The sequence below is a fragment of the Clarias gariepinus genome, chromosome 4 (assembly GCF_024256425.1).
Source record: "Clarias gariepinus isolate MV-2021 ecotype Netherlands chromosome 4, CGAR_prim_01v2, whole genome shotgun sequence".
Lineage (NCBI taxonomy): Eukaryota > Metazoa > Chordata > Actinopteri > Siluriformes > Clariidae > Clarias > Clarias gariepinus.
Genome location: NC_071103.1, coordinates 18132313 through 18157219, shown reverse-complemented (window position 1 = coordinate 18157219; position 24907 = coordinate 18132313). Strand labels below are relative to the sequence as shown.

Below are 24907 nucleotides of genomic sequence, written 5' to 3'. Positions count from 1 at the left end.
GTGGCTTGTGTAGTGTTTTCTGTATATACAAGCTGAACTGCAGAATCTTCAGTGGATGGAAATGATTCATAACTCAGCTTCAAATGTCCTGCAAGCACAGCAATGGACCTCCCAAAAGTAAAAGATTAAATATATCTACGGCTACTTATAAATATCTTTTTGACTTATAACCAAACACTCATAAACCTAGTGCAACAATAAGCAATAAAAAGTTGTGTTTTTTCAGCCATGCAAGTAAACTGTAAAGATGAAAATGAAGTATACACACATCTACATCCTAGTCAGCAATAACTCTGTGACATGTGAAAACCATGTATTCTTCTGCGTTCACACTCAAATAGTGCTTCGGTTCACCGTAAGCTTTTTCAAATCCTCTCTTCATGGTGGATATTTATCTGAAAATGCCATTCTCATATTTTTTTCCCTGTAAGTTTTTAAAGATTAATACATGACCTAAACAATTATCTGCCATCCCTTTGTTTTTACACCATTTGCTTTTCACTTTTAAACCTTGCTCTGCTAAAAGCATTATTGTGACTAAATCGTTTTCACATGTTCACGTTTTAATGTGGCCTGGGCCTAAATAATACAAGAACGGCAGAACTACATTACAAAAGCCCAGATCGATTTAAACATGCATTACATTTGTCAGACATGTTACACAGAAGAGTAGCAGTGCAAGTCACTCATGTGGGAATATGCTGCAGGATAACAAACCTGGGTTTATAACACGATGCAAATCTTTCATTTTCAAAAGTAAAGGACGTGTCCTGCGTAACATTATTTCACAGGCTATACCACAGTAAAACAGAAACATGTGAACATGTTCCTCTTACCTGAGACGGAGACAGCCTTGGCCCTGACGCTCTGCAGTCGCTTGTCATGGTTCGAGGCTCTGTGGATTAAAGGTTGCAGCAGGTGACTACTGTACATCATTGCCAGAAAACTTTTCAAAACAAGACTGCACTGCTTAGTGTAAAGAGTAACCCTAGGCCTAGCCCTGACCCTAGGCCATGGTATTTCCCTCCCCAAAAAAAGTTGAGGACCTGTCAGATTACAACCTACTTTAAAAGGGGAGGGGTGTCGAGTCAAGCTGGAGGGTGTGGAATGGCTTTTGAAACAAACTGAGAAATTCCACATTCCTCAGGCAAGTGTCTCACAGGATAAAGTGTGTGCTTTAAAATGGTGCTAAGTGAGCAGAGCAAAAGCTAGAATATGTCAGCTTTCGTCAGTTTTCTGAACTACACATTGTCTACAGTACTACTACCTGACAGGGAGAGAGAAACTTGACAACTTTCTTAGGAATCAGTCACACGACTTCACTGAGAAACTTTCATTATTAAAGCTCCCTGCTGAGATCAGTAAGCCGATGCTCACACAAACAGCTCAGATCCAATTTAATACCATATCTAGATTTTAAGAGAAAGACTTCAGGACAAAAACACTTGAACTTTTAAATGAATACAGAACGCATTTGAATGCAGATTTAAATCCAATTAATTTCCCCAGTCAGTACAATTATATTTCATGTATTTTAATTTCTCTCCAGCTTTCTGCTCTTCAACACTGGGAATTTGCAACAGCGTGATAGAAATTAGCATGAAAGCAAGTCAGGGAAGGACGTTACACTATATAGCCTACAGGTATTGAGGTTATGAGAAAGACCTCGCCTAACTGATGCAAATGCCACAATCAAAGATTTATTTTTGATTGCTGTTTATATATATATTTAAAGTTACATAATAAAATATAATTAAATATAATATATAATGAATTATATCATTAAATGAAGTTGTTTTTATATAATGTAAACTGCAACAAGTTTATATTGCATAGAAAGCAAACTACTGTAACTAGCTAACCTGTGCCTGCTTCATATACCGAGTACACACACCTGTATTGTTACAACTGAAACTTATAATTCAACTGAAAATATGAGCGTTTTTTTCCACTAATGGGGTTGTAGTCTCATAAGTCAGAATCTTCAGAATCTAGGATTTTTATTTATTAATTGTAGCAAAGACGTATACTACTACTACTACTACTACTAATAATAATAATAATAATGAAGATTCATTTATGTAGCACCTTCTTCATACCAAGTTTAATATTCAAACACACATATGGACACATACAGTACACACATACATACTGTATAGTATATACATATATTATAAATAATATCTAATGGGTAGACAGGCAGATTTCTAGATGGATGTATAGATAGACAGACAGCTGACTTGCTTTCACAGAAACCACAAGCTTCTCTTAAAGATCATTAGTTTGTAAAAGTAAAGAAATACTCACTTTGGAGCCTTTGGGAGTGAAGGCAGCGCTCTCTCCCCCTCTGTTCAAAAGAAAACAATTTGATTAAGCTGCGCACGCAGTGGAAACGTATAAGAAACATGCAATAATAAGTCTGGTATATAAAGTACTGGTATATAGTCTGGTACGAATCTGGCAGCAAATCGAGCCATAAATGAGTCGTTCATACCTTTCTGCACACGGACAATGAAGGATAATGAGGTTTTGTTGACAAGGCGGCAATAACCATCAATAAGGTCGGCCATGTTCTCTGCTGTGCTCACACATGGTGTTGTCACCTTTAGAGGCTGCACCCATACATATTGTGTAGCAATACCACACACACACACACACATCACACGGGTAAACAAGTATAAGTATATTCCACTGCATGTTTTTTTTTTGTTATCAAAAAAGAGTTTTAAATTTTTAAGATGGACGGTACTTCATGATTAAATATGCATTACGTGATACATATTGAATATCATAACATAAGTGATTGTATATTACCGATATTGTCCGACCCTGACAAGTAACATGCCATACTTGTGCATACAGTAGGTACAGTAGGTGTGTGGGAACAATAGTACCTCTGCTGCACCAGCTACATCCAACTGCAGAATGCCCTTCTTCTCCTGTTCCTCAAACTGTATACTCGTCACCTGGGTGAAGTTGGCCAAGTGTGTCGGCTACCAACATACAGAAAAAAAAACAGAAAAAAACATCAAACTTAAGGACAATTTAAAGATAGCCGTAAATATTTAGACTCCTAGTAGTTGATGTCCGCGCTGATACTCACAGCTGAGCCTTTGTCAGTGAGGTAGCTGATTCCTTCCTCAGGGCCAATGGCTAGCTCGACTGCTATCACCCAGCTGGACTGTAACACAGACAAGCACCAGGCATATCAGGCTACACTGCTTGTTCTTCTTTCATAAACCATAATTAAGGGTTTTGCTATACAGTATAGCAGTGATACCAAAGCAGTTAATAGTACAAGAATATTATTAATACAACTGCAAGTAAAACAGTAACACAGTGTGTTCCTCTTCCCAAAGCTGAAAATTATATATATATATATATACACACACACACATTGTTCAAAATCTCACTTGTGTTAATAGAAATTTTATTCTGAAAAAGTGATCAAAAAGAAACTATAGTGAACAAATAAATGTTAAAAAAAAACATAGCACATAAACAGTTCTTTCTGTCAACCAGCAGAGGTCATCACCATCCTCCAATTAATAACCGGAGCTCTGTCCCAAGTTTTAATGAAAAAAAAAATAAATAAATAATTGTTTTAATCAAAAGCAAATTTTGTGTTACATAAACTCACCCCAAGAGCACACTTAAAGCATTCTTTATCAAATCTATAAATTGGTGACAGGATTTCAAAGAACTTGATGATGCTCTGCTCATCATTAAGGTTGGCGAACAACTTGAAGGTCTGCTGGATCGACTTGCGTAATGTTTTTGGCTGTGAAGATAGAAAAGATATGAACCATTTTTAGTCGTTTGCCCCCACTGAATCAGATGACTTAAAAACTCTATAAAGCACAGTAAGGGGAAAAAAACCCTGTTCCTCAGGATGCATTCATTTTTTCTGTATAAACTTTAGTAGATAATTCCGAGCAATGATCCATCACTTCATATTCTATATCCTGTATTCTGTATGTAATGATACAAGCAATGTAATTATTATACCCTGTTCTCACATATTTATTATTAAGGACAGTTAATTGGCTACTTAAGATAATTTCATGGTATCAGCTACAGAATATCTATCTGTAGATACAGTATGTCATGATGAGTCATGGTGATAAATCGGGAATATTAATAGAATACTTTATTAGGAACACCTGTATGCCTGCTTATCCATGTAGTGATCTAATCAGTCAATCATGATGCAGCAATGCATCATAAAACCAGGCAGACACGGGCCAGCAGCTTCGGATAATATTCACATCAACCATCAGAAAGTAGGGGAAATTTTCGGTGATTTTGACTGTGGCTGGTTTAAGAGCAGCAGATCTCTTGGAATCTTTAAAACAAAATACTCTGCGTTTTTGGTAAGAGGTTAACATCTTATGGAATCCATGCCATAAACAACTGCAGACCTTATTGAGGGTTAGCAGCATACTGTAGTGTTCATAACAAAGTGATCAGGGAGCGTATGTACAAATATTACGGTATCACAGGGATCACCAGCAGTGCTTCTGGTTGTCTACAGGATTTTAATTAGTCATGAGAGGAAATTTAGTTGTCTTCGAATTGTACTGAAAAATACTAGCGAGATGAATTTGCTTTTCTCAAAACTTATCATGATATTTCCATTTAATATAGATTAGGAGCTCTAGCTCTTCTTGCACACTACTGTAGGTGGGAGCAACATAAGTAGTAAAAGTACAAAAAGAGTTTTGATTTTTTTTGTGTGGAAAGGTTACAGCTACAAAGCTATAAATAGTTTAAGCGTTATAAGAAAATGTTACTGATTTTTATTTATTATTCCAATTTCACATATAATGTGGTTTGTCCATGTAATGTTGTGTAGTCTATATAGACATATCTCCTATTTTGAGTATCATCTTGTGCATATTGCTCATCATAATCTAAAATCTTCAACAGAAAACTTGTGGATTGAGTGTAGGATTGAATGCTCTAAAAGGTACTTCAGAAACAGGGATACTGAGTGTTCAGGTATGGCGAGGTAAGGTGGATATGCCTCAGGGAGAAAAATAAAGAGTAAGCAAAGCAGAACTATAGAAAAGTAGCAATCTCCGTCAAACACCTAGACACACACAACTACACACCTGCAGGCAAGCAAACACCTGCACATGTAATCTGCAGGAATCTCAGAGCCAAAGATTCAGTCCCAATCTTTCATTTAGTCCATTATCACAAATTATTTTAGAGTGGATCAGGAGAAAGAGAGAGAGCGAGAGATGATATATCTGGTACTAGTGGAGGCAAAGTGACAGCACGCTTATAAAGTACAGATGAACCCCCTACTGACTAGGGAATTAGGGCAACAGTCACTCCACAGCACCATGCTCCAGTGTCGCTGATGAGAGGCGCGTTGAGAACCCTCTGCTACACGCCTACTGAGAAGCATAGGAAGAGGGGGAAGGCAGAATTGGGCCACTCGATCTCTAGGGCATACAAAGGCTGAGGCAGCTGAGCAGGTAATGATTCGAGAAGGACAACAGAATCCTCTCCCTGACACCAGGCAGAATTATATTACGCTCCACTATCCTGGGCTTCTAAATCACTTCGTAAACAACTGTAGGGCAGAACATGAACCAGTTCTGAAATAGCTCTGAAACTACCCAAGTCTGTGAAGGTCATTGAGAACATGGAGGAATTCATACATTATAAAACACTCGTACAGTACAGTACAGTATACTCGCACACCAGCTTATTGGGAATCTGTACTAACTGCTGATTGTCTGGGATTTTCATGTTACACAAGGTCAGAGAAGTACTGTACTTTGTGACTAGTTCAGAACTGACAGAAAAGTCACGGTAACGCAAACAGCTGCTCTTTATACCCACATACCCGTGGTGAGCAGAAAAGCATCTCAAAATGTGTAACCTATTGAACACAGACAGATGAGATTCCATCTGGTTCCATTTTGATGATCCAGGAGCAGGAATCTGCACAGTCTCAGTGTTTAAGTCCAGGCTAAAAACCTATTTATTTAATCGAGCATTTTTATAAATAGATTTGCCTTTGGTAAAGGAGCAGATCAGGGGGACTCATAGACGTAGAGTATTATGGTGAACTGGTATGTTTAGATGCTGTCTTCCTCACTCTCATTGATCACTCTGACCGTTTGCTGACGGTGAGGTGATTGTTTGCTTTACATCTCAGGAAGCCCTCATGTTTGTGTTTCCCTTTGGCTCTCTCTTTTAGTTATGCTGTCATAGTTAGTCCTGCCGGAGTCTCTGCTAGCACTCTACAGTAAATATACATTCACATTACACATTGTGTGACTGTGACCATACCTAACTGTTATCTCTCCTCTTCTTCTCTCTCTCCCCCTCTTTCTCTTTCCTCTCTCCCCCTGTCTCCCCCTTTCACTCTTTCTCTCTCTCTCTGTCGAGCTACACATGTCGTTCCTGAGCTGCCAGTGATCCAGACTCCCTCTGCCCTCCGGACCTGTCTGACGCATCCTGGTGCCCCGCTTCTGGTTGGAGATCTCGTCACATGGATGCCCCGTATGTCTCTTTGGGATGCGTCTGGGATGCGTTCACCCAAACGAGGATGGGTTCCCTGTTGAGTCTGGTTCCTCTCAAGGTTTCTTCCTATTACCATCTCAGGGAGTGTTCCCTTGCCACTGTCGCCCTCGGCTTGCTCACCGGGGACTATCTGACCATTTTGATTCAAACACATTCAAATTCCATACAAACTTAACTAATTCTTTTGATTGTGTAAAGCTGCTTTGAGACAATGCCAATTGTTAAAAGCGCTATTTAAATAAAATTGAATTGAATCTGAGGCACAGCACAGTGGGCACAGACCAGAACTGAAAGGTTGGTCTGACTAGGCTGATGTTTGATGTTAATGTTAAATAAATTTAATGTTTCTCTCTTTTTTATGCACTTGCGCTGCTGCCACATGCATGAAGGACTGCAATCCTAGAACAAGACCTTGGATTTGTTTGTATGAAAGCCACATCCCCTGTATCGTATGCAAGTAAATTCTGTTTCTCACCTTGATCAAGTCCAACAGGCTTTTTGGAAAAAATCTCCTCAGACCAACATCTTTTCTGTGAAGACAAGTGAGAAAGTAGATAAAAGGAAGTCCACTTTATGACTTAACTTAAAGTAGACATACCTTCAATGTTTACATTCTAATTAACTACAACCCGGGTTTAACTGCTGTCTCTCTTACATGCTGAACAACAATCAATGCTCTACTTTGCTAGAATACTGTAATGAGGGGGATGGGCGCCAATCCATCCATGTGTAATTGTGTGACGTGCGATGGATTGGCAGGTCACACAAGTACACACACTGACCTTGCTGTTCTAAATGTGTTTGTACTTGTGTGACCTGCCAATCCATCGCAATCCATCACGGGCACACAAGTACACACACTCACAAAACACCAAGATCAGTTTATTTGTTTCTGCTTCACTCCTGAAGACATTTGGATCTTGATCAAAAGTTGACCAGTTAGCCTAATCTGCATGTCTTTGGACTGTGGGAAGAAACCAAAGCACATAATGTCCTAAATAAACTAAACTTGAAATTAAACTGAGAAAAAACACAAAACTAGCTTTATTACAAAGCTGCATGTCCTGTTTGAATGAAGCTAACGCTGAATGTAAAAATATCTGCACTAGTGTTGAACAATTAATGGCAAAAAAACTCAATATGTGCACAGTCAGGAATTTATGTTTATGTTTTTTTTTTTTTTTATAATTTCCAGGTGATAAACAGCATGGCTTTGGACAATGCGAAACGTGTATTGTTCTCTGATGAGTCCATATTCACGATCTTTCCCACATCCAGGAAAGTTACAGTACGGTGTGGAGAAGCCCCAAAGAAGCGCACCACCCAGACTTTGCATACTTGTGCTAGATGGGTGCGTCACTGCCAAGGACTACCGAACCATTCTAGAGGACCATGCGCACCCAATGGTTCAAACATTGTATACTAAAGGTGGTGCCGTGTATCAGGATGATAATGTACCAATACACACAGCAAGACTGGTGACAGAGTGGTTTGATGAACATGAAACTGAAGTTGAACATCTTCCATGGACTGCACAGTCACCAGATCTAAATATTATTGATCCACTTTGGGGAATTTAGGAGGAGCGAGTCAGGAATAATTTTTCTCCACCAGCATCGCGTAGTGACCTGGCCACTATACTCCAAGAAAAATAGTTCAAAATCCCTCTGGCCACTGTGCAGGAATTCCGAAGACGAATTGATGCTTTATTGGTTGCGAAAGGAGGCCCTACGCCATACTAATGAATTATTGTAGTCTTAAACCAGGCGTTTCAGTTTATTGTCCAACCCCTGAAGATCTACTAAAAGTGCAAGCAAAAAAATGTCTTTTTCTATTGGCAGATATTTTTGCTGCTTTCAAAGAAAAAAAAAATTCTTGAACAAAAGCAAAAAAAAATTTTGTTGCCAAAATTTTTTTGACTTGCAATTTTAGTAACATTTGACTAGAAATAAGTTTAATCATATATTTGGTTTGTTGTAAAGTAATTATAGATAAGTTTGGCTAGATTAAAGTATATTTTACTTGCTAAAATGCTAAGAATTTTTGCATGTCAACGGGTGTGACTTGAGTATTCACTACATTAAAACCAGATTCGCACAATGAACTGTTGCAGTCACTCTAAACAGAGCAGAGAACTTACAGAGGACAGAAAGCACTGTAAACCTACAACCTATGCTATAGTAGTTGCATCACTATTCAAAAGCTTTGGTTGGATTAATAAAATCTCTGAATAAAATCTATGATTTATGACTGATCTTCCAAGCAGCTGAAACTCTGCTCAAGAGCAAACCTTACATCACTGCAGGAGATGTGTAGGGATCAATTATTCCCCACTATAAATAGGGCAAACAGGGTTTTGAGAACACATTTTATCCTGACCCACATACAGCATGTGGGAGGACAGAGGAAATAGCCTCAAATAAAATGAAAATAGCATCTTTCAAACAAATAAATAAATAAATAAATAATAAAAAACTGAGACAAACCTAATAACTAAACCAAGTTGTTAAATTATATCACCAAAAGGTTAACTTACTCTAGTAATTCATAATTGGATTTTTTATCAAGGGCATTTCCTGGCATCTCTCTGAAAAACCTCCTGTTTAAGAAAAAAAAAGAAGGTCAGTACATCATATTATATACAGTTATGTGCAAAAGTCTCAGGCACAATATTATGCTGTACCAATTTAGTTGTACAAAATCATTCAGTATTTTCATATATAACTTACAAATTAATAAATAAATAACATTACAGGACAATATATGAATATTTTCCATCTGAAAACTGGTCTGTCTTGTACTATATTTCTTTCTTTACAGCCATGCATATATTCTCTTGTAATGTTATTTATTAATTTTTAAGTTATATATGGAAATACTGAATGATTTTGTACATAATTATGCAGACATCATAAACATATAGAACAAAATACAGCATATACACTGTGTTATTGTGACCCAGGTCCCGTTTAAGCCACAGAGATAGCATAGTAATATAAATATGAGGGTGTAAATATGTATATACATGAATATAAATAGGATGTTTTTGATTAAAATAGCTTTTCATTTCAGTAAATATGACCCGCTAAAGCTGCAAATTCAACAAAAGCCCATTTTCAGTTCTTTATAATTTATATATATATTTTTTTCAACTGCGTTCAACTGTTACACATGAACACATGGCTTTTTAAAATCAGTAATTTAAGACGCTTACCTGATTTCAAGGCAGCCCAGTTTAAGTGCAATGTCCTGATCGACTTGATCAGCTACTTCCACCATATAATCGCTTCTCACCTGGTAGTTACAGAGAGGTCACAGTGTTCAGAAAGAGAACCCTAACAATACAGCAGAATTACAAGAGAAAAAGGAAACAAATATGTTTATAGGTATAACATCTTCTGTATGATCAGAAAACAGACTGTTAGTCAGATCAGAATATGAGCATTGAGCCAGAATGCGGACTAAAGCACCGAGTTAGATTGTTATTGGAAGAACTATTTATATTAAACTCCGATATTAAAATATTTTATTGCTACACACATTGTTCATCAGGGGCAAACTGATTAAACAAACTAATTTCCTTTTTTTAGACTATAAAGCTGCTTTGTGACAGTGATCATTGTTAAAAGCACTATACAAATAAAACTAAATTTATTTGAATTTATTAAACTGCTGCAACCTTAATAAGCCTGATGACCAGGTTTGATCAAAATAAACAAATTATTATTTTATTTTTTTATAATTGTTTTTATTAGGACAGTGGTGGCTCAATCGGTTAGGGCTATGGGTTACTGACCAGAAGATCTTGGGTTCGAGCCCCTGCATCATCTTTCTTTCACTGTTGAGATTGCGTTCAATCCCTTTATCTGCAATGTGAATTTTTTCCTGCCTCATTTTAAAAAGGCATAGCAATACAATCTGGGCCTCTACTAAACCCAGACTTCCTCTTAAAAATAGCTTGTGATTCCACATTTAACCCAGAGAGACTATGTAGCTCAATTGCTATGATGGATTGAATGAACACAGAGAGAAAGATTAAGAGATATTGAAAAGTGAGCCAGCTGTCTGGTCTCTTTTCTCTTTTGACTGTTTGTTCATTCACATCAGAGGTCCAAAAGGTCCAGAGTTAAAGCTAACTAATCAGGTTTACATTTACTCCAAAATATCCTGCAGTACATTAGAACAAGACAATTACACCTCTTACTGTACATCATCCTACAGAATTGTTAAAGTACATTCCTGCATGAACTGACAACATCTCATGGTTCAAAGCGTTAAAGCAGAGAGGTAAAGTTGTAAGGGCAGTGCTGGAGCATGTACGCGCTTACCTGGTGGTAAAAGTAGTTAAGTGCTGGCTGGTCTTCTGTAAACTGGTTTAAGAAAGATTTTGGCAGGTAGCGTATTCGCAGCTCATACCTAAGGGGAAAAAACAAAACAAAAACATGACATTTTTCTTAACAGCAGTCACACTGAAGACTTATAGTCTACAAAGTTCCAAACATGCAGTGATAATTTTATTTAGATTTTAAAAAAGCATTGTGATTTCATTACAGAAAAACAAACACAACCTCTGGGTGCAATCAGACTCTTTTTGGGGAGTATTACTACAGTATACTTTGCATGTAAAAGCATAAAATTACAAATATATAATTATCTGAATTGGGGTGGCACAGTGTTAAGTAAAAAGCACCATGAGATAATTACACTAAAAGCAAAGCACTGTAAGAGTTAGTGTTCCAATGACGCTCACGAATCCCACTCTAGGCATGCTTCAGGCACAAACACCACTGCTACTATATTTGTTTTGCATCACATCTGGCTTTAACCGCTGTCTTGTCTTTTTGTTCTTCCTACTGTGTCGTGATTGTCCTCAGCTGTTCTCAGTCTCTGATTAGTTTTCCTGATTAAATCTTCATTGTTTTAGTAGGACTTATCGTGCATCTTGGCCGTTAAGTCTACTTCACTGTTTTCTAGTTTCCATGTTCCTAGATTCCTAGGTATTGACCTACACTCCTGTTTCCCGTCTTTCTATGAATTATCCTCGGCTAACAGCTGCCTGTTTTCTGACTTGCTGCTGATTACTGGATTACACTTAATCAATGGAGGCTGAGTTTACTCCCTTGTGTCACTGCATGCTACAGTGATTACGACGACATTAAGAAATGTGATAAATGATGTATTGCACTAGAACATGATTTGAGACTTGTACAGCCAAGTGCAACACTATATATTACATAAACTTTCCACAGCTACTTGGATAAGAGTGCTTAGGGAAAAAGACAGCTCTTACGAGAATAATGTATTTATATCCTCTGTCTATGAATCAGCAGAAATGGGATAAAGTGACTGAGTGAAAGAACATAGCAGGTTGCTTTTACATTCTGCTATTGATACTACTGTTTCAGTGGGGCGATTCCATGCAGAAGTCGACTTTACCATGGGGGAAAAGTAGGCATAATTCCTAGGGTTCTCACCAAGCCCTACTAATGCACTAAAATACTACATCTGACTTATAGTGACTAAAGTTGTACTTGTAAATTCAAATATTATTTGGCCTATACCACAATACACAGTATGATATGCAGTAAAATGCCTAAATGACTGTTTGTGACCTATAAAGAATGAATAGGAAAGAATAGGAAGATTTCATTGCAATAAACAAACTGCCCTAAGAAAATGTAAAAGTGAAAAATTACAAAGATATGTGTAATTATGCTAAGAAACGTATAAAAAAAACAGAGGCAAGGAGGTTAAACAATAAAGCCTAGTGCTGAGCATCAAAACCATAACGAGGCACAAAAATTGTAAAAATCTACAAAGAAAAAGAGAGAGGAAGAAAGAGCGAAAAAAAGAACCAAAAGAAAATGTCAGCAATACGGTAGTTACTGATTTAATAATTTCATAGCTATTTTTTTTCATTATTACTCTTACAGATGTTTAATGTTAAACTTCACTATACAAGCATGTTCTTTGTATAGTTTGTAGAGGACCGATTCATACACGTCACATTCATGAAGTAAAAATGTCACATCCATAAGGCAAGTTTATCCTAAATGCTTTATTCAAATAATGACATTTTCATATCTAATTTTTTTTGTGTTTATTCATGGTACAAGGATAATGCTTTCTGCAGTGGTCTTTAAAATTCCATGAGTTTGTAGAAAACTCTCTTGTATTCTCTTGGTCTGTTGAAGGTCACATTCATACCGCAGATGAAACGCTAGATATTTTTTTTAGGATGTAAATGATTATATTAATTCTGATAATCTGATACATTTTTAAACTGAAGAGATTACATTAAAAGGTTTGAATATTAATTCTCTAATATAAAACCTGTTCTAATATAAAAGACTTTCTGTTTAACAAGTCCAAATGTCACATCCATAACACTGGAATCACCCAGAAGCTCTCCTGTGAGTTTTGCACAATCCTACACCATGCTCCTACACATGTGACTTTTATACATGCACCATAGTCACCCTCTGAGATCTTAATCAACTTTGTCCTTGGCTGTCTTTAGTCTCAGCTCAGCTCAGCAAATTATGCTTTTTAATCAGATGGACTTTTTAGGGTCAATTCCTCATTTACATGCATGCTTGTCATTGCGTTCCTGACACCCGGCCCTGCTGCGCTCTTATTCATGTGAAATAACTAGAGCTGGGCGATTTGGCCTAAAATCAAAATCTCGATTAATTGAACATTTTAACTCGATTACGATTAATGAACGATTAGTTTATTCATTTTTTTGCCCTTATAACACGTGATTGTGCTTTAAGTGTTGAAACAAACTGGTGGTGTTACCTTCGGGCGTCGAAACTGTTTTTCTACAGTATCTACATCTGACTTCATTTTGTTCAGTGTCATCCTTACTGAAGTCAAAATGTGTCCAAATAACGGAGACTGCATTTTTCTTTGGTACAAGCTGCTCTTGTTGCTCAGTTGTCTCAGTTTTTAAGCTCTCCATGCTTGACATGTTGGCGAAATAACGTAACGGAGCGGGGTCACGTGACTCCACACGCGGTAATGTTTTTAAAGGGAAAGTAATAGAAATAATCGACCTGGGAAAATTTAATCGATTATAGGTTCTAATTTGTCGATTTCGATTACTTTTCGATTAATCGCCCAGCCCTAGAAATAACAGTGAAAGACTGCTTGGCTGTTTTACTGTACACACTTAATCTGGTGTGAGTTATACTGTACCATACAGGTTTTTTTATTGTGCTATTATAGTTCTTTATACAACTTGAGTGAGTGCTGTAATGTATTCGAGGAAAAAAAAAAACTGGGCATTCCTGGTCAATTTTATAAAACGTCTACAAACGTTTAAAAAATTACCAGAAAGATGTGAGAGCAGATGTTTTCCTTATCATCATGCAGCTATGTTCAGTGTCTATAAGTCTAAATTAAAAAAAGATGAAGTCATTCAAAGCCTCGTCCACTTTACTTATCCGTTCATACGGACTTCTCAGTCCAGCAGTTTTACAGATGTGTGAAGGCACCACTGAAGCCCGTGTGACACACATTTACAACCTGACTGGGAAAAACACAACCTGAGCTAAAAATACATTTAAAAATGTTTTTTAAAAAAAAGAGGAGAAGAACGATGTAAAGAAGCATGTGAATGCGAGAGTTTAATATGTGTAGAAGACTGCTCAGAGCGAAGTTCATTGTCAAATGGAAGTGATTAGAGATTCTAGCTAGGCATGTTCCACTGCAAGCTGCCAGATTACGATTTCATCAGCGCCTGCACCAAGCAGCGATCTGCCTGCGAGCTAAAATTATTCTCCCTTCTCTCACAGCTGCCTTTCTGTTTGCTCTCCGTTACCAACAATTAGTCAGGCGATCCGATCCAGCGGCAGACTGCAGGAACACCTGAGCAGACTCGGTCAGAGGCTTGCGCTTGACACGCGCGATAAGCAATGACGGATAGAAGCGATGACGAACAGAGGCCACAGAAATTCACCAAACACTTTGAAATGTGTGTGTTTAAAGGAAGAGGACAGTAATACCAGTACACTGTCTTATTAAATAAATTAATAACATTTTCCCTTTTTTTTTTAATTTTCAATAACTTCTTTGTCTTGGTTTAGATTAGACCGAAATAGGGCTAAAATGATTCCTTGAGTAACTCAAGTAATTTGTTTACAAAAAATACACTGAACAAAAATATAAACGCAACATTTTTATTTTTGCTCCCATTTTTCATGAGCTAAACTCAAAGATCTGAAACATTTTCTACATACACAAGAGACCCATTACTCTTAAATATTGTTTACAAATCTGTCTAAATCTGTGTTAGTGAGCACTTCTCTTTTTCTCTTTTTCACTCTTCTCTTGGACCTCCATATCCAGCTTGTTCACCTCCATGATCGTCTGAGACCAGCCACCCGGACAGATGCAGCAACAATCGGTTTGCATGATCAAAGAATTTCTGCACAAACTGTCTCAGGGTAGCTCATCTGCATGCTCGTCGTCCTCATCGAGGTCTGGACCTGAATGCAGTTTGTTGTCGTAACTGCTGTGAAGGGGTTAAATGGTCATATTCGATGGTGTCTTGCACATTGGAGAGGTGTTCTGTTCACGGATGAGTCCCTGTTTTCACTGTTTAGGGCAGATGGCAGACAATGTGTGTGGCATCGTGTGAGTGAGTGGTTTGCTGATGTCAATGTTGTGGATCGAGTGACCCATGGCGGCGGTGGGGTTCTGGTATGGGCAGGTATCTGTTATGGACAACGAACACAGGTGCATTTTATTAATGGCATTGTGAATGCACAGAGATATCGTGACGAGATCCTGAGGCCCATTGTTGTGCCATACATCCCCGACCATCACCTCATGTTGCAGCATGATAATGCACGGCCCCGTATTGCGAAGATCTGTACACAATTTCTGGACGCTGAAAACATCCTGGTTCTTGCATGGCCAGCATACTCACTGGACATGTCACACATTGAGCATGTTTGGGAGGTTCTGGATCGGCGTATACGACAGCGTGTTCCACTTCCTGCCAATATTCAGCAACTTCGCACAGCTATTGAAGAGGAGTGGACCAACATTCCACTGCCCACAATCAACAACCTGATCAACTTTATGCGACGGAGATGTGTTGCACTGCATGAGGCAAATGGTGGCGACATCTGTGGCATTGTGCTGTGTGATCACACTGCACATTTTAGAGTGGCCTTTTATTGTGGACAGTCTAAGGCACACCTGTGCAATATTCATGCTGTCTAATCAGTACCATAATATGACACCCCTGTGAGGTGGGATGGATTATCTCGGCAAACAAAGTGCTCACTAACACAGATTAAGACAGATTTGTAAACAATATTTGAGAGTAGAAAATGTTACAGATCTTTGTGTTCAGCTCATGAAAAATGGGAGCAAAAATAAAAGTGTTGCGTTTATATTTTTGTTCAGTGTATAACTGAGGCAAAATCAAACCTTTGTTTAATAAATTTTAAAAGCTTGCATTATATGTTTGTGCAATTATTTGTTTGGCGTGACACAGCGCGCATCCGGATTCAAGCCACCAGTAAACACCGCCCAAGAAGAAACGCTTACGTCATCCACAAAGCAAAAGGAGACGCAATCAGTTAGCTGTGTATTGATTTGAGGGAGCGTTCTGTTGCGGGCTGCAAAATGGAAGGGAGCAATAAAATTATCAGCGAGCCAAAGAAGACGACTTTTGGTTCTGAAAGTTACTGTAAATTGCACAACTTAATGTTTTTGTATAATTATTCATTTTAATGTGTGCCTTAGATTTTTTGATATTTAAAGTCATTTGAAATACCTTCTTTAGTTTTTGCATCTGAGAAAAGGCTTTAAAATAAGAATGTATGGCACTGTAATGCACTTAATTCATCTCAGTCAACTTTAAGCTATTTCCTGTATTGTGAATAATGACAATGTTTATTTTTTTGATGAAATGCTGTTTAATTAAGCAAAAGTAAATTTTATCCGATTAATAGATTAAATTTTTGGTAGAATACTCAATTACTAAAATATTCAATAGCAAAAATACAGCCCTAGACCGAAACACCTAAGCATGTATTTACATACAGCATTTTGCCTTGCTGTTTTTGGATTATAGACAAGCACTCTCACAACAAAGTGGCGTTCAGGATTTTATTTACCTCGTGGCTTATTATTGGAGTCATGTTTTGGTGCAGTGACACATTCAAATGTGCCTTTTGAATTTATCAATTATGTTACGCCGCAATTTTCAGTAACTTCTTTGATGCTTTAAATCGTAATCATTAAAACCCCAGACGAACAAATAACTGACACCATACGCGTCATGCATACCATGCCGGAGTCCAAGTAAACCGTGCTCGAGCCCACCTCTTCAAGCAGAGATAAGATCACTGAGTCAAATGAACTGGACCTCAAAGGTCAAACATGCTCAGGCGCTGGGATAAGAGGCTAGTCTATGATGAGGCACTATGCGCACACACACACACACGCACTCAAAGGCAACTGACCACAGGTCTCCTTTTACCTCCATGCAAATTAATGGTATTTCAACTAGGGTTAGTTGAAAAACTCTTAAAGCCCCAGCTATGGCTTTGTATGGACGAGATTGACTTGTGCTACATGCACACAGATTTCATCTGTCTAAACATCGATCCACTTCCAACCTCAGGTATGATAGTTGTCCATATCTGATTTTATCTGTACCCAAGTGTACACTGTATTGTTCTTGAGGTCACCCTTTCCAGTGCACTGGGCGTGGAACAGTTGTGTTCTTGCTAATCAAAATGAACCAGACTTTCGGAAACAATCTCGTGGCCCTAATGTAAAAATGCCCACAGACAGTAACCTGAGCTCAGGATGTAACCTGGGACTAGGAAGCTGTGAGGCATCAACATTACCTGCTGTACCACCATCAGGCATGCTGTAAAGTCCTGGCAGATAATCAGAACCTGGCTCACACAAAAATCTTTGGAATAAATGACTAAACTGTCCATTCATTAGGAATGAACGAGAATGCGATACACAAGGAGACAGAATTTTTTCTCAGCATCATGAATGGGGAGTTAACAATGGTGCAATTGGGTTTCATTTAGCTCCATTTAACCTTCACTGTGGGCTTACAGAGGAAGAGCCAAAGCTGGAACACAATGGCTCTTTATACCGGCAGGTAATCGTGCATGGTGTACAACTACAACTGGTGTAGGGACAAGCAATTTTCATATTACATAACTTTAACAACCAGAAAAAGAAAGAACTTTTTTTTACACTGGCACCTACAGTCGCAATATATTTCAGCTTTCAAGTCCTGATATTTACATATAGATTTGTCCAATAGAGCAAGAACAGGAACATCAAACACATGCTCCTCGGTCAAGCACGATGGAGGCAATGTCAAGGCTCGGGCATGCGCGGCTGCTTCATTAATCTTGATGATAGACATCATGATGGTAGCAGCAAAATGAAAAAGTCTACAAAAACATTCTGTATGGTAATGTACAAAGAAATGCACCCAATCTAATCGGGAGTTCATCATGCAGCAGGATAATGAGCCAGAACACAGTGCCCACACAACAAAGGATTTCATCAGAGGAAAAATGTGGAAGATTGTTGCTTGGCCACGTCAATTACCAAACCTTAACTCATGTGAGCGTTAAGACTGAAAAGAGAAAAACACCAACTAAAAAAAGCTTAAGAAAAAATCTTAAATAAACAGCTTTATATTGCCGGTTGGTTACCAACTTGACGCAGCTATTGCAAGCAAAAGATATGTAACCAAACATTTAGTTTAATTTACTTTAAGGTTATCTGTTCTCACACAAAAATTGTGTGGTCTGTAACACATATACAATAGATGTAAATATCAAGAGGTGAATGCTTGAATTCTGACCTCCTCATTTAATCCAAATCCTAATGTCTGCAGTGTTCAGCAAAAATCTATCTAGTGAAGTTTTGCAAGCTAGCTGCTTGTTAGCAATCGCACTAGCCTTCAGTCAGCTCATTAAATATTTTATTAATGTAATTTATCTTCTATATCAATTATCCCACGTAGAGGGTCGAAGGACGCCTGGAGCCTGTCCCAGGAAAGGCTGGGTACATCTTGGATTCATTCAATCCATTGTATGGCGCACATACACTTACACAGTCATTCACACACTGCGGGCAATTTGTGAACATCAATTAGGCTAATCTGCATATCTGTGGACCCGGGAAGGAAACCGGAGTATACAAGAAACCCACTAAGCACAAGGAGAACAAGCTCGAGGAGAACAAACCCAACGCACACAGACCCCAGACGGGAATCGAACCCCTGACCCTGGAGATGTGAGGCCAAAGTGCTAACCAATGGGCCACCTCGCGCTAGTATGAATTTCATAGAGAATTTACAGATAACACATTCTTCTCCTCGTCACACCGAGGAGCTAAAGTGAATTAACCGTATTAATGGAGAGACAGAGATAATACTGTAATAATAAGCTGAATAAGAAATCAATTTGTTTCCATGCCTTTCAAAAGGACTCAAGTTTTCTCAGGTCTATTCAGCTCCACTCAGCCCTGCTCTGATATTATAGAGAGGTGACATGAACTGTATTATACCGATGTATTATACAGTCACTTTAACACCACTGAATGAAAAATGGGTGTCATATTCAGCACTGATAAAAACAGCGCAGGCACTCAGGAAATCTTTAACAGACTGATTCTCACATGGAGTTTGTGCAGTTCAAGTGTTTAAAGTCGAGGGCTTAATGAGTCTTACGGAGTACAAGACGAATCAGACTTTCGTCTTGTATTTAATTCACAGCAACCCAGAGCACATTATGCAGAAGAACAACACACGAACCATGCAAATGGTCTGAGTCAAGACAGCAGCAATGACATGCTGACTCACCTCCACTCGTCCTGTGGGTGGCGGCGCTCGTATCGCTCCCTTACGTGTGAGACGCCCATGTCCGGGTGAAGCCAGTGTGTCTCGCCTGTCTTCAGGTGGCTGAGCCTCATACCGAAACACGCAACACACCTCACCTTGTGGATATCCACAATCTTCTGGATGATCCCCTAAAAATGAAAGGGTTGAATTAAAAAAAAATAATTAAATCCTCAAATTGAAATGTTCATGCAAAATTAAACATATTAAAGGGGTCATACGGGCCTACATGCACTTTTTTAAGCTGTTTGGACTGAAATGTGTATTAGGAGAGTGCGTAAACAACCACTCTACAATAATAAAGAGCCGCCCAGTGATTTTCTTTGCATTTATTACAATAACATGCCCCTTCTAAAATCAGGCCAGTCTCAAATGAGGCCGCTCCTACTATAGTTGATTGACACTGGTGTTTTAGCAAAGACCCGCCAGAGTGAGAAGAAGCTGTCGACCATTGTTTTTCGCCGCTGGAGCAAAATGCCGCCTAAGCGAGTGTTGTGTACAGTTGTTGGGTGTAATAGCGAACACAGCAGTCGTCATTCACTACCGACATCTGAGCCACTGAGGACGCAGTGGCTGAATTTAGTTTTTAAAGCTAACGTCCCCGCCGATCTACCTAAATGCCTTCATGTTTGCACTAATCATTTTTCACCAGATCGCTTTATAAACGTGGGTCAATATAAAGCTGGTTTTACTAGGAAGCTGCTCCTAAAAATAGATCTGTACTAACGCTTCGTGTTCCTGCTTCATCTTCACCAGGCTCGGTGAGTGTGATTTCTTTTTCTATGAATCTTTGCAGATCGCCTTTTCTAATAATCACGATGAATGCGGAGTGTAAGTTAACTTACACCCTCATAGAACATGGTTAAGTCGTCTTCTCTATCGGTCTATATATAAGCCCTAATCGCCCGTTTATAATAAACAATGGATTAAGGTGATTGTTTAGTTGCAAACTGTGTACGTAGTCGGAAAACTATATTATGCTTACCTTTGTTACGTTAGATGGTTTATAACGATGTCTGTCGAAGATTAAGAAGTCATGTAAACACATCAGTAAACACATCGCGTTTGTATCTCTCTCAGTAAGCTTCTCGGCTTTTGTTGTTGCTCGGCAGCGTAACAGCCCGTTAATTCATGCCCATGCAGTGATTAGAAAGACAAACGGGTCGATGCATGTCCATTCTTTTAATTTCTGCGTTGTCAGGCGATATCACAAAATTCCGAGTGGGTTCCGTACTTAACTGCACTGCGTTGTGGGCAATGCTTTGTGGGTAATGCAGTCCAAAGCATTGCCCGCACTGGACTACACTCTCGTGGCTATACACGTGTGTTGTGAAGACACGCCCCACAGAACTGGGGGGGCGGGCTCAGCAGAGATCATAAGCATTTAAGGGAGCATGTACTGAAACAGGTTGCTGAGAACAGAGCTAGTTTTTACCAGGTAAAAGTAGTGTTTTTTTTACACAACCATTAAGAATTTTTAATTAAAGTATATTACAAACTTTTCTTTAGGACCCTAAAGATCATATTAACATTTAATGAAAAATGGGGCTGGATGACCCCTTTAATATCATAGAAACTGATAATATTTAACAATGCATCCATTTCTTTTTCTTGTACACAAATAGCCATGACATATAGTGTCACCTGTGTCAGTGTGACCTGCTCCCATTAACACAGAGAATCATTAATATCTCAAGCATTTACTAGGCAAAATTATTTGAAGTCTGCTTTAATCTTAAAGGTTACAGACGATTTAATCTCCTTTAGACAGATTAACTTGTACATTTAAGAGCATCTGTGTCAGAGAGATCATATGAGAGAAAGAAATGAAGGAAGAGCAGAGTGTGTGTGTGTGTGTGTGTGTGTGTGTGTGTGTGTGTGTGTGTGTGTGTGTGTGTGTGTGTGTGTGTGCTCGAGAAAGAAGAAAAAAAGATGAGCTGTATTAGAAATGCTGCACTGTACATCTTTTTTTGCTGATATGGTTAAAAAAAAGCAACATGATGTACCAGCAAAATAACTACCTAACTAAGCTTAGTTTGCTCTCTAGATGAATTATGATCAGGAAAGGAGACTTAATAGATGTTTGTGCAACTATGACAATTGTTGTTACTTGTTTTCCTTCACTGTGGCTTCAGATAGGACCATGACATCAACACCGCTTTCTACAAGGTACAACATTTCTACAATTACGATGTAGAAAATATTAGGAATAAAACTGCTTTTTAGAAGGGGAAAAAGGTATAAAGGTATACAATTTTCTATTTTAATGTGCTGTCCTGAGCATAAGTATATATGAGTCAAATATTATCCACACGCCACTTACAGTACTGTATATTAAAACTGCATTTATCCGAGCTTTCTGTTCAAAACTACTATTTCCTCAGTCAATGCTGAGCAGGTGTGAACGTGTCACATCAATTCATTTGAAACTGCGGTGCAAACTTAAACAGATACCCCTTTTGTGATTTGAATGTAGAAGAGCAGCATGTGACGAGTGTTTTGTTTGTGATTTGAGGGTGTACCTAGTACTGAAATAACTCACATGGACGGTAAAACAATCAGAGAATTTAGTGAAAACATCCTCAATCCCCAACCAAAAAAAAGTTCAAAAGTCAACTATCCACTGAAAAGTTGATGCTTACAGTTTTATGAAACTCAAGGGCCAGTATTGGAGAATTATCAGGAAAAACATTTAACAATCAACAGTGAGATCTCATTACAGTGACATTCTTATTGACAGGCTGAACCCTAAACTGTTTTTTTTTTTTATAAACACTGAGGACTGCAATCCAAGGGTGTTATGATCTTGCAAGACAATGACACACTTCTTGTGTTTCAGGTGTTAAAGCGTCTTCCCTATAGTCTGATCTCGCTCTATCGGACGTTTAACATGAAGCAGCCCTATGAGGACGAAGATTCACTTCTGATGAAAAAGTGAAGATGGCGGTGAATTTGTGGCTATCAGCTCCACCCAAGACATTTCTTTTTTAAACAAGGGAATATGAAAGCTTGTTGACAGATGCACAAAGTGCATTGAAAAGCAAGGAGATTATGTAGAAAAAATTATGCACTTGTCCACCAAAAGGTGCTTGTCTTGCCACCAAAAGAAGAAACACCATCATTAAATGGCTGAAATCAAGAGACATTTCTACATGCTTATTTCTTGTGGAAACCCCCAAACTGGGAGGGGGAAACTAAAAGCAGCAGTGACGCACACAGTTAGATTGTCTTACCATCATCACATTTCATCAGAGCTAAAGAAAAAACTCAGGCTTCGCTGAGGTCTCAATTAAAAAAAATGGAAGTGTAGAAGGGGTCAAAAATGTGTTGCTACCAGGTGGAGCAATCGCGTCACCGCTATGTTGAGTCACATCACTGGAAAGGTGCGAGTCAGACTACAACACAGGGTACTCAGCTATACACATGCAGGAACTACAGTGTAGACCTGACACAGAACCAGGCTTAGGATTTTTGCAGAGCAGTCTATATAAATTGCAGGGCTGGTTGTTATGTTTGTTTATTCAGGCAGATTCTCACCCTGGATTCCTGAAACAAAGGTTTGCTGCAGAGTCAAAAGGAGACAATTCGCACACGCAGTACACTTACAGTTCTTGACGGTTCTTTACGCTCTCCTGTGACATTCCCCACAGGCACTCATCAGCTGGTTGGGGTAATGGGACAGGTATGGGAAGAAATTGTTCTGCCACCTTTTTTAAACTCATTCATGACCACATCCACATGAGCAGAAATAATACACAAGTGTGAATACGCATTTCCACGTTAACCTGCACATCACAACCTCCTTTTCAATACTGGCAGCACGTGTCTGGAGCTTTGCCCCGTTGACAAACACAAATGTGCATCCGAGATGCACGAGTTTCAGTACTGTATATTTTTTTTCTGCATATACCGTATTCCCCATGCTATTACCCCATCTCCACCAGCATGGACTGGACACAAGGCAGGTTGGGTCCATGGATTCATTGTTGTTGGCACCAATTTCTCACCCTACCATCTTCATCCGAAATCCGAAAGTTTGATGTTCTGTATTTCGAGATGTTTTTTTGCTCACGACGCTTAAACGGATTGCATTACTTACTGTAACTTTTCTGTCAGATCAAACCAGTCTGACCATTTTTTCATTAACAAGACACTTCTGTCTGCAGAACTGACACTTACTTAATGTTTTGATTTTATTTTTTACACCATTCTGAGTAACTCTAGGAAATGTGTTTAAAAAAAAAAAAAAAAAACTTTAAGGAAACCAGCAGTTACAGAAATATTTAAACCAGCATGCCCAGCACTAACAATCATGCCACAGTCAAAATAACTGATTTCCCCCTTCTGATTGTTGATGTCAACGTTACTTGCAACTACTCGCTCGTCCCAGCAGGACTTTATGCACCGCTGATACAAAATTGACTGATTAGATAATTGCATGAACAAGGTGGTATACTGGTGTTCCTAATAAAGTGTTTAGTGAGAGTAAATTCTCACTGTGTGCCACAAACGGGCTGGTAAATGTAAGATCCATAAATCTGTGAATGCTCTAAAAAACGACAATCATTTTCTGCCAAAACAACTAAACTATTTTAAGTGTTATTACAGTGTCATTATAACGAGATTCACTAAAATACATACCTTGATGTCGGTGGAATCTCCGTGTCTGATGTTGCTTGCCCATGTGGAGGGTTCACTGCTGTTTTCGAAATAATGGAAGACTTTGAGCACACGCTCCAGCGTCCCGGGAGGTCGCTCCATCCCTCCACTGAAGCGTGGTTTCACACCCTGACTTAGGCCATGGTTATTGACATTAGGGTCCGGGTATCCTGTTGCCATGCCGTTGGGAGATGCTAGGTGTCTGTCATATTCTGCGGGGAGGACAGAAATAAATCATAATCAATAAAATATAATAAAAGCATAGTAATCCCAGGACAGTAAGATGAGTTACTGCTAGATATAAAACACTGCTGCAATACTTTGTCCCACTTTAATAACTCCAAAAACTGTCTCACAATGGTTCCTTAAGAAGACCCACTTTACCCTTCTTTGCTTTTAATGATGAGAATCAGGGATAAATGGCAGCTAAGCTACTTTATAAGAATTGAAACCGTCAGTCTCACGATGACTTTATTGTATGGAGCACATACACTAACACATGATCTGCAGCATTAAGGTTACCAGTAACATTTAATCATACAGTGCTGTGCATTGTTGGGCTACACCTGATTTTTTCATACTAAATAAAATTTAAAGATTAAACTAAAGAAATTGAAGCATTTTTTTTATTTCGACAGGCTGCAAAGTGCAGAAATATCCAATTAAAAAATGTATTGATTATGTAACAACCTCAGCAACAACCTCATTTCCCCTCTCATCTGTTCCAATCCCTTAGCATTAATCATCACCAGTATACTAATCACCGGCCTGATCATCTGTTTCTCACTGGCTCATGCTTTAAGT

At 38.6% G+C, this 24907-nt stretch overlaps 1 protein-coding gene across 9 annotated transcripts in view; it reads right to left on the bottom strand.

Moving 5' to 3' along the window:
* Window positions 1-24907, bottom strand: part of ptk2ab (protein tyrosine kinase 2ab) — an 89622-nt gene that overhangs the window by 33706 nt on the left and 31009 nt on the right. For 7 of the 9 annotated variants that reach the window (XM_053493618.1, XM_053493611.1, XM_053493616.1 and 4 more), the window contains 12 exons: window positions 24086-24315; window positions 19409-19575; window positions 10872-10959; window positions 9758-9837; window positions 9080-9142; window positions 7019-7073; window positions 3641-3781; window positions 3104-3181; window positions 2895-2993; window positions 2495-2612; window positions 2308-2347; window positions 837-895 (listed from right to left, as the gene is read on the bottom strand). In XM_053493618.1, the coding sequence (XP_053349593.1) occupies window positions 837-895; window positions 2308-2347; window positions 2495-2612; window positions 2895-2993; window positions 3104-3181; window positions 3641-3781; window positions 7019-7073; window positions 9080-9142; window positions 9758-9837; window positions 10872-10959; window positions 19409-19575; window positions 24086-24283 (1186 nt within the window). In that variant the 5' untranslated portion in view covers window positions 24284-24315. Of the gene's footprint in view, window positions 1-836; window positions 896-2307; window positions 2348-2494; window positions 2613-2894; window positions 2994-3103; window positions 3182-3640; window positions 3782-7018; window positions 7074-9079; window positions 9143-9757; window positions 9838-10871; window positions 10960-19408; window positions 19576-24085; window positions 24316-24907 lie in introns of those variants that run through there. The other 2 variants (XM_053493619.1, XM_053493620.1) reach the window with 2 other exon arrangements.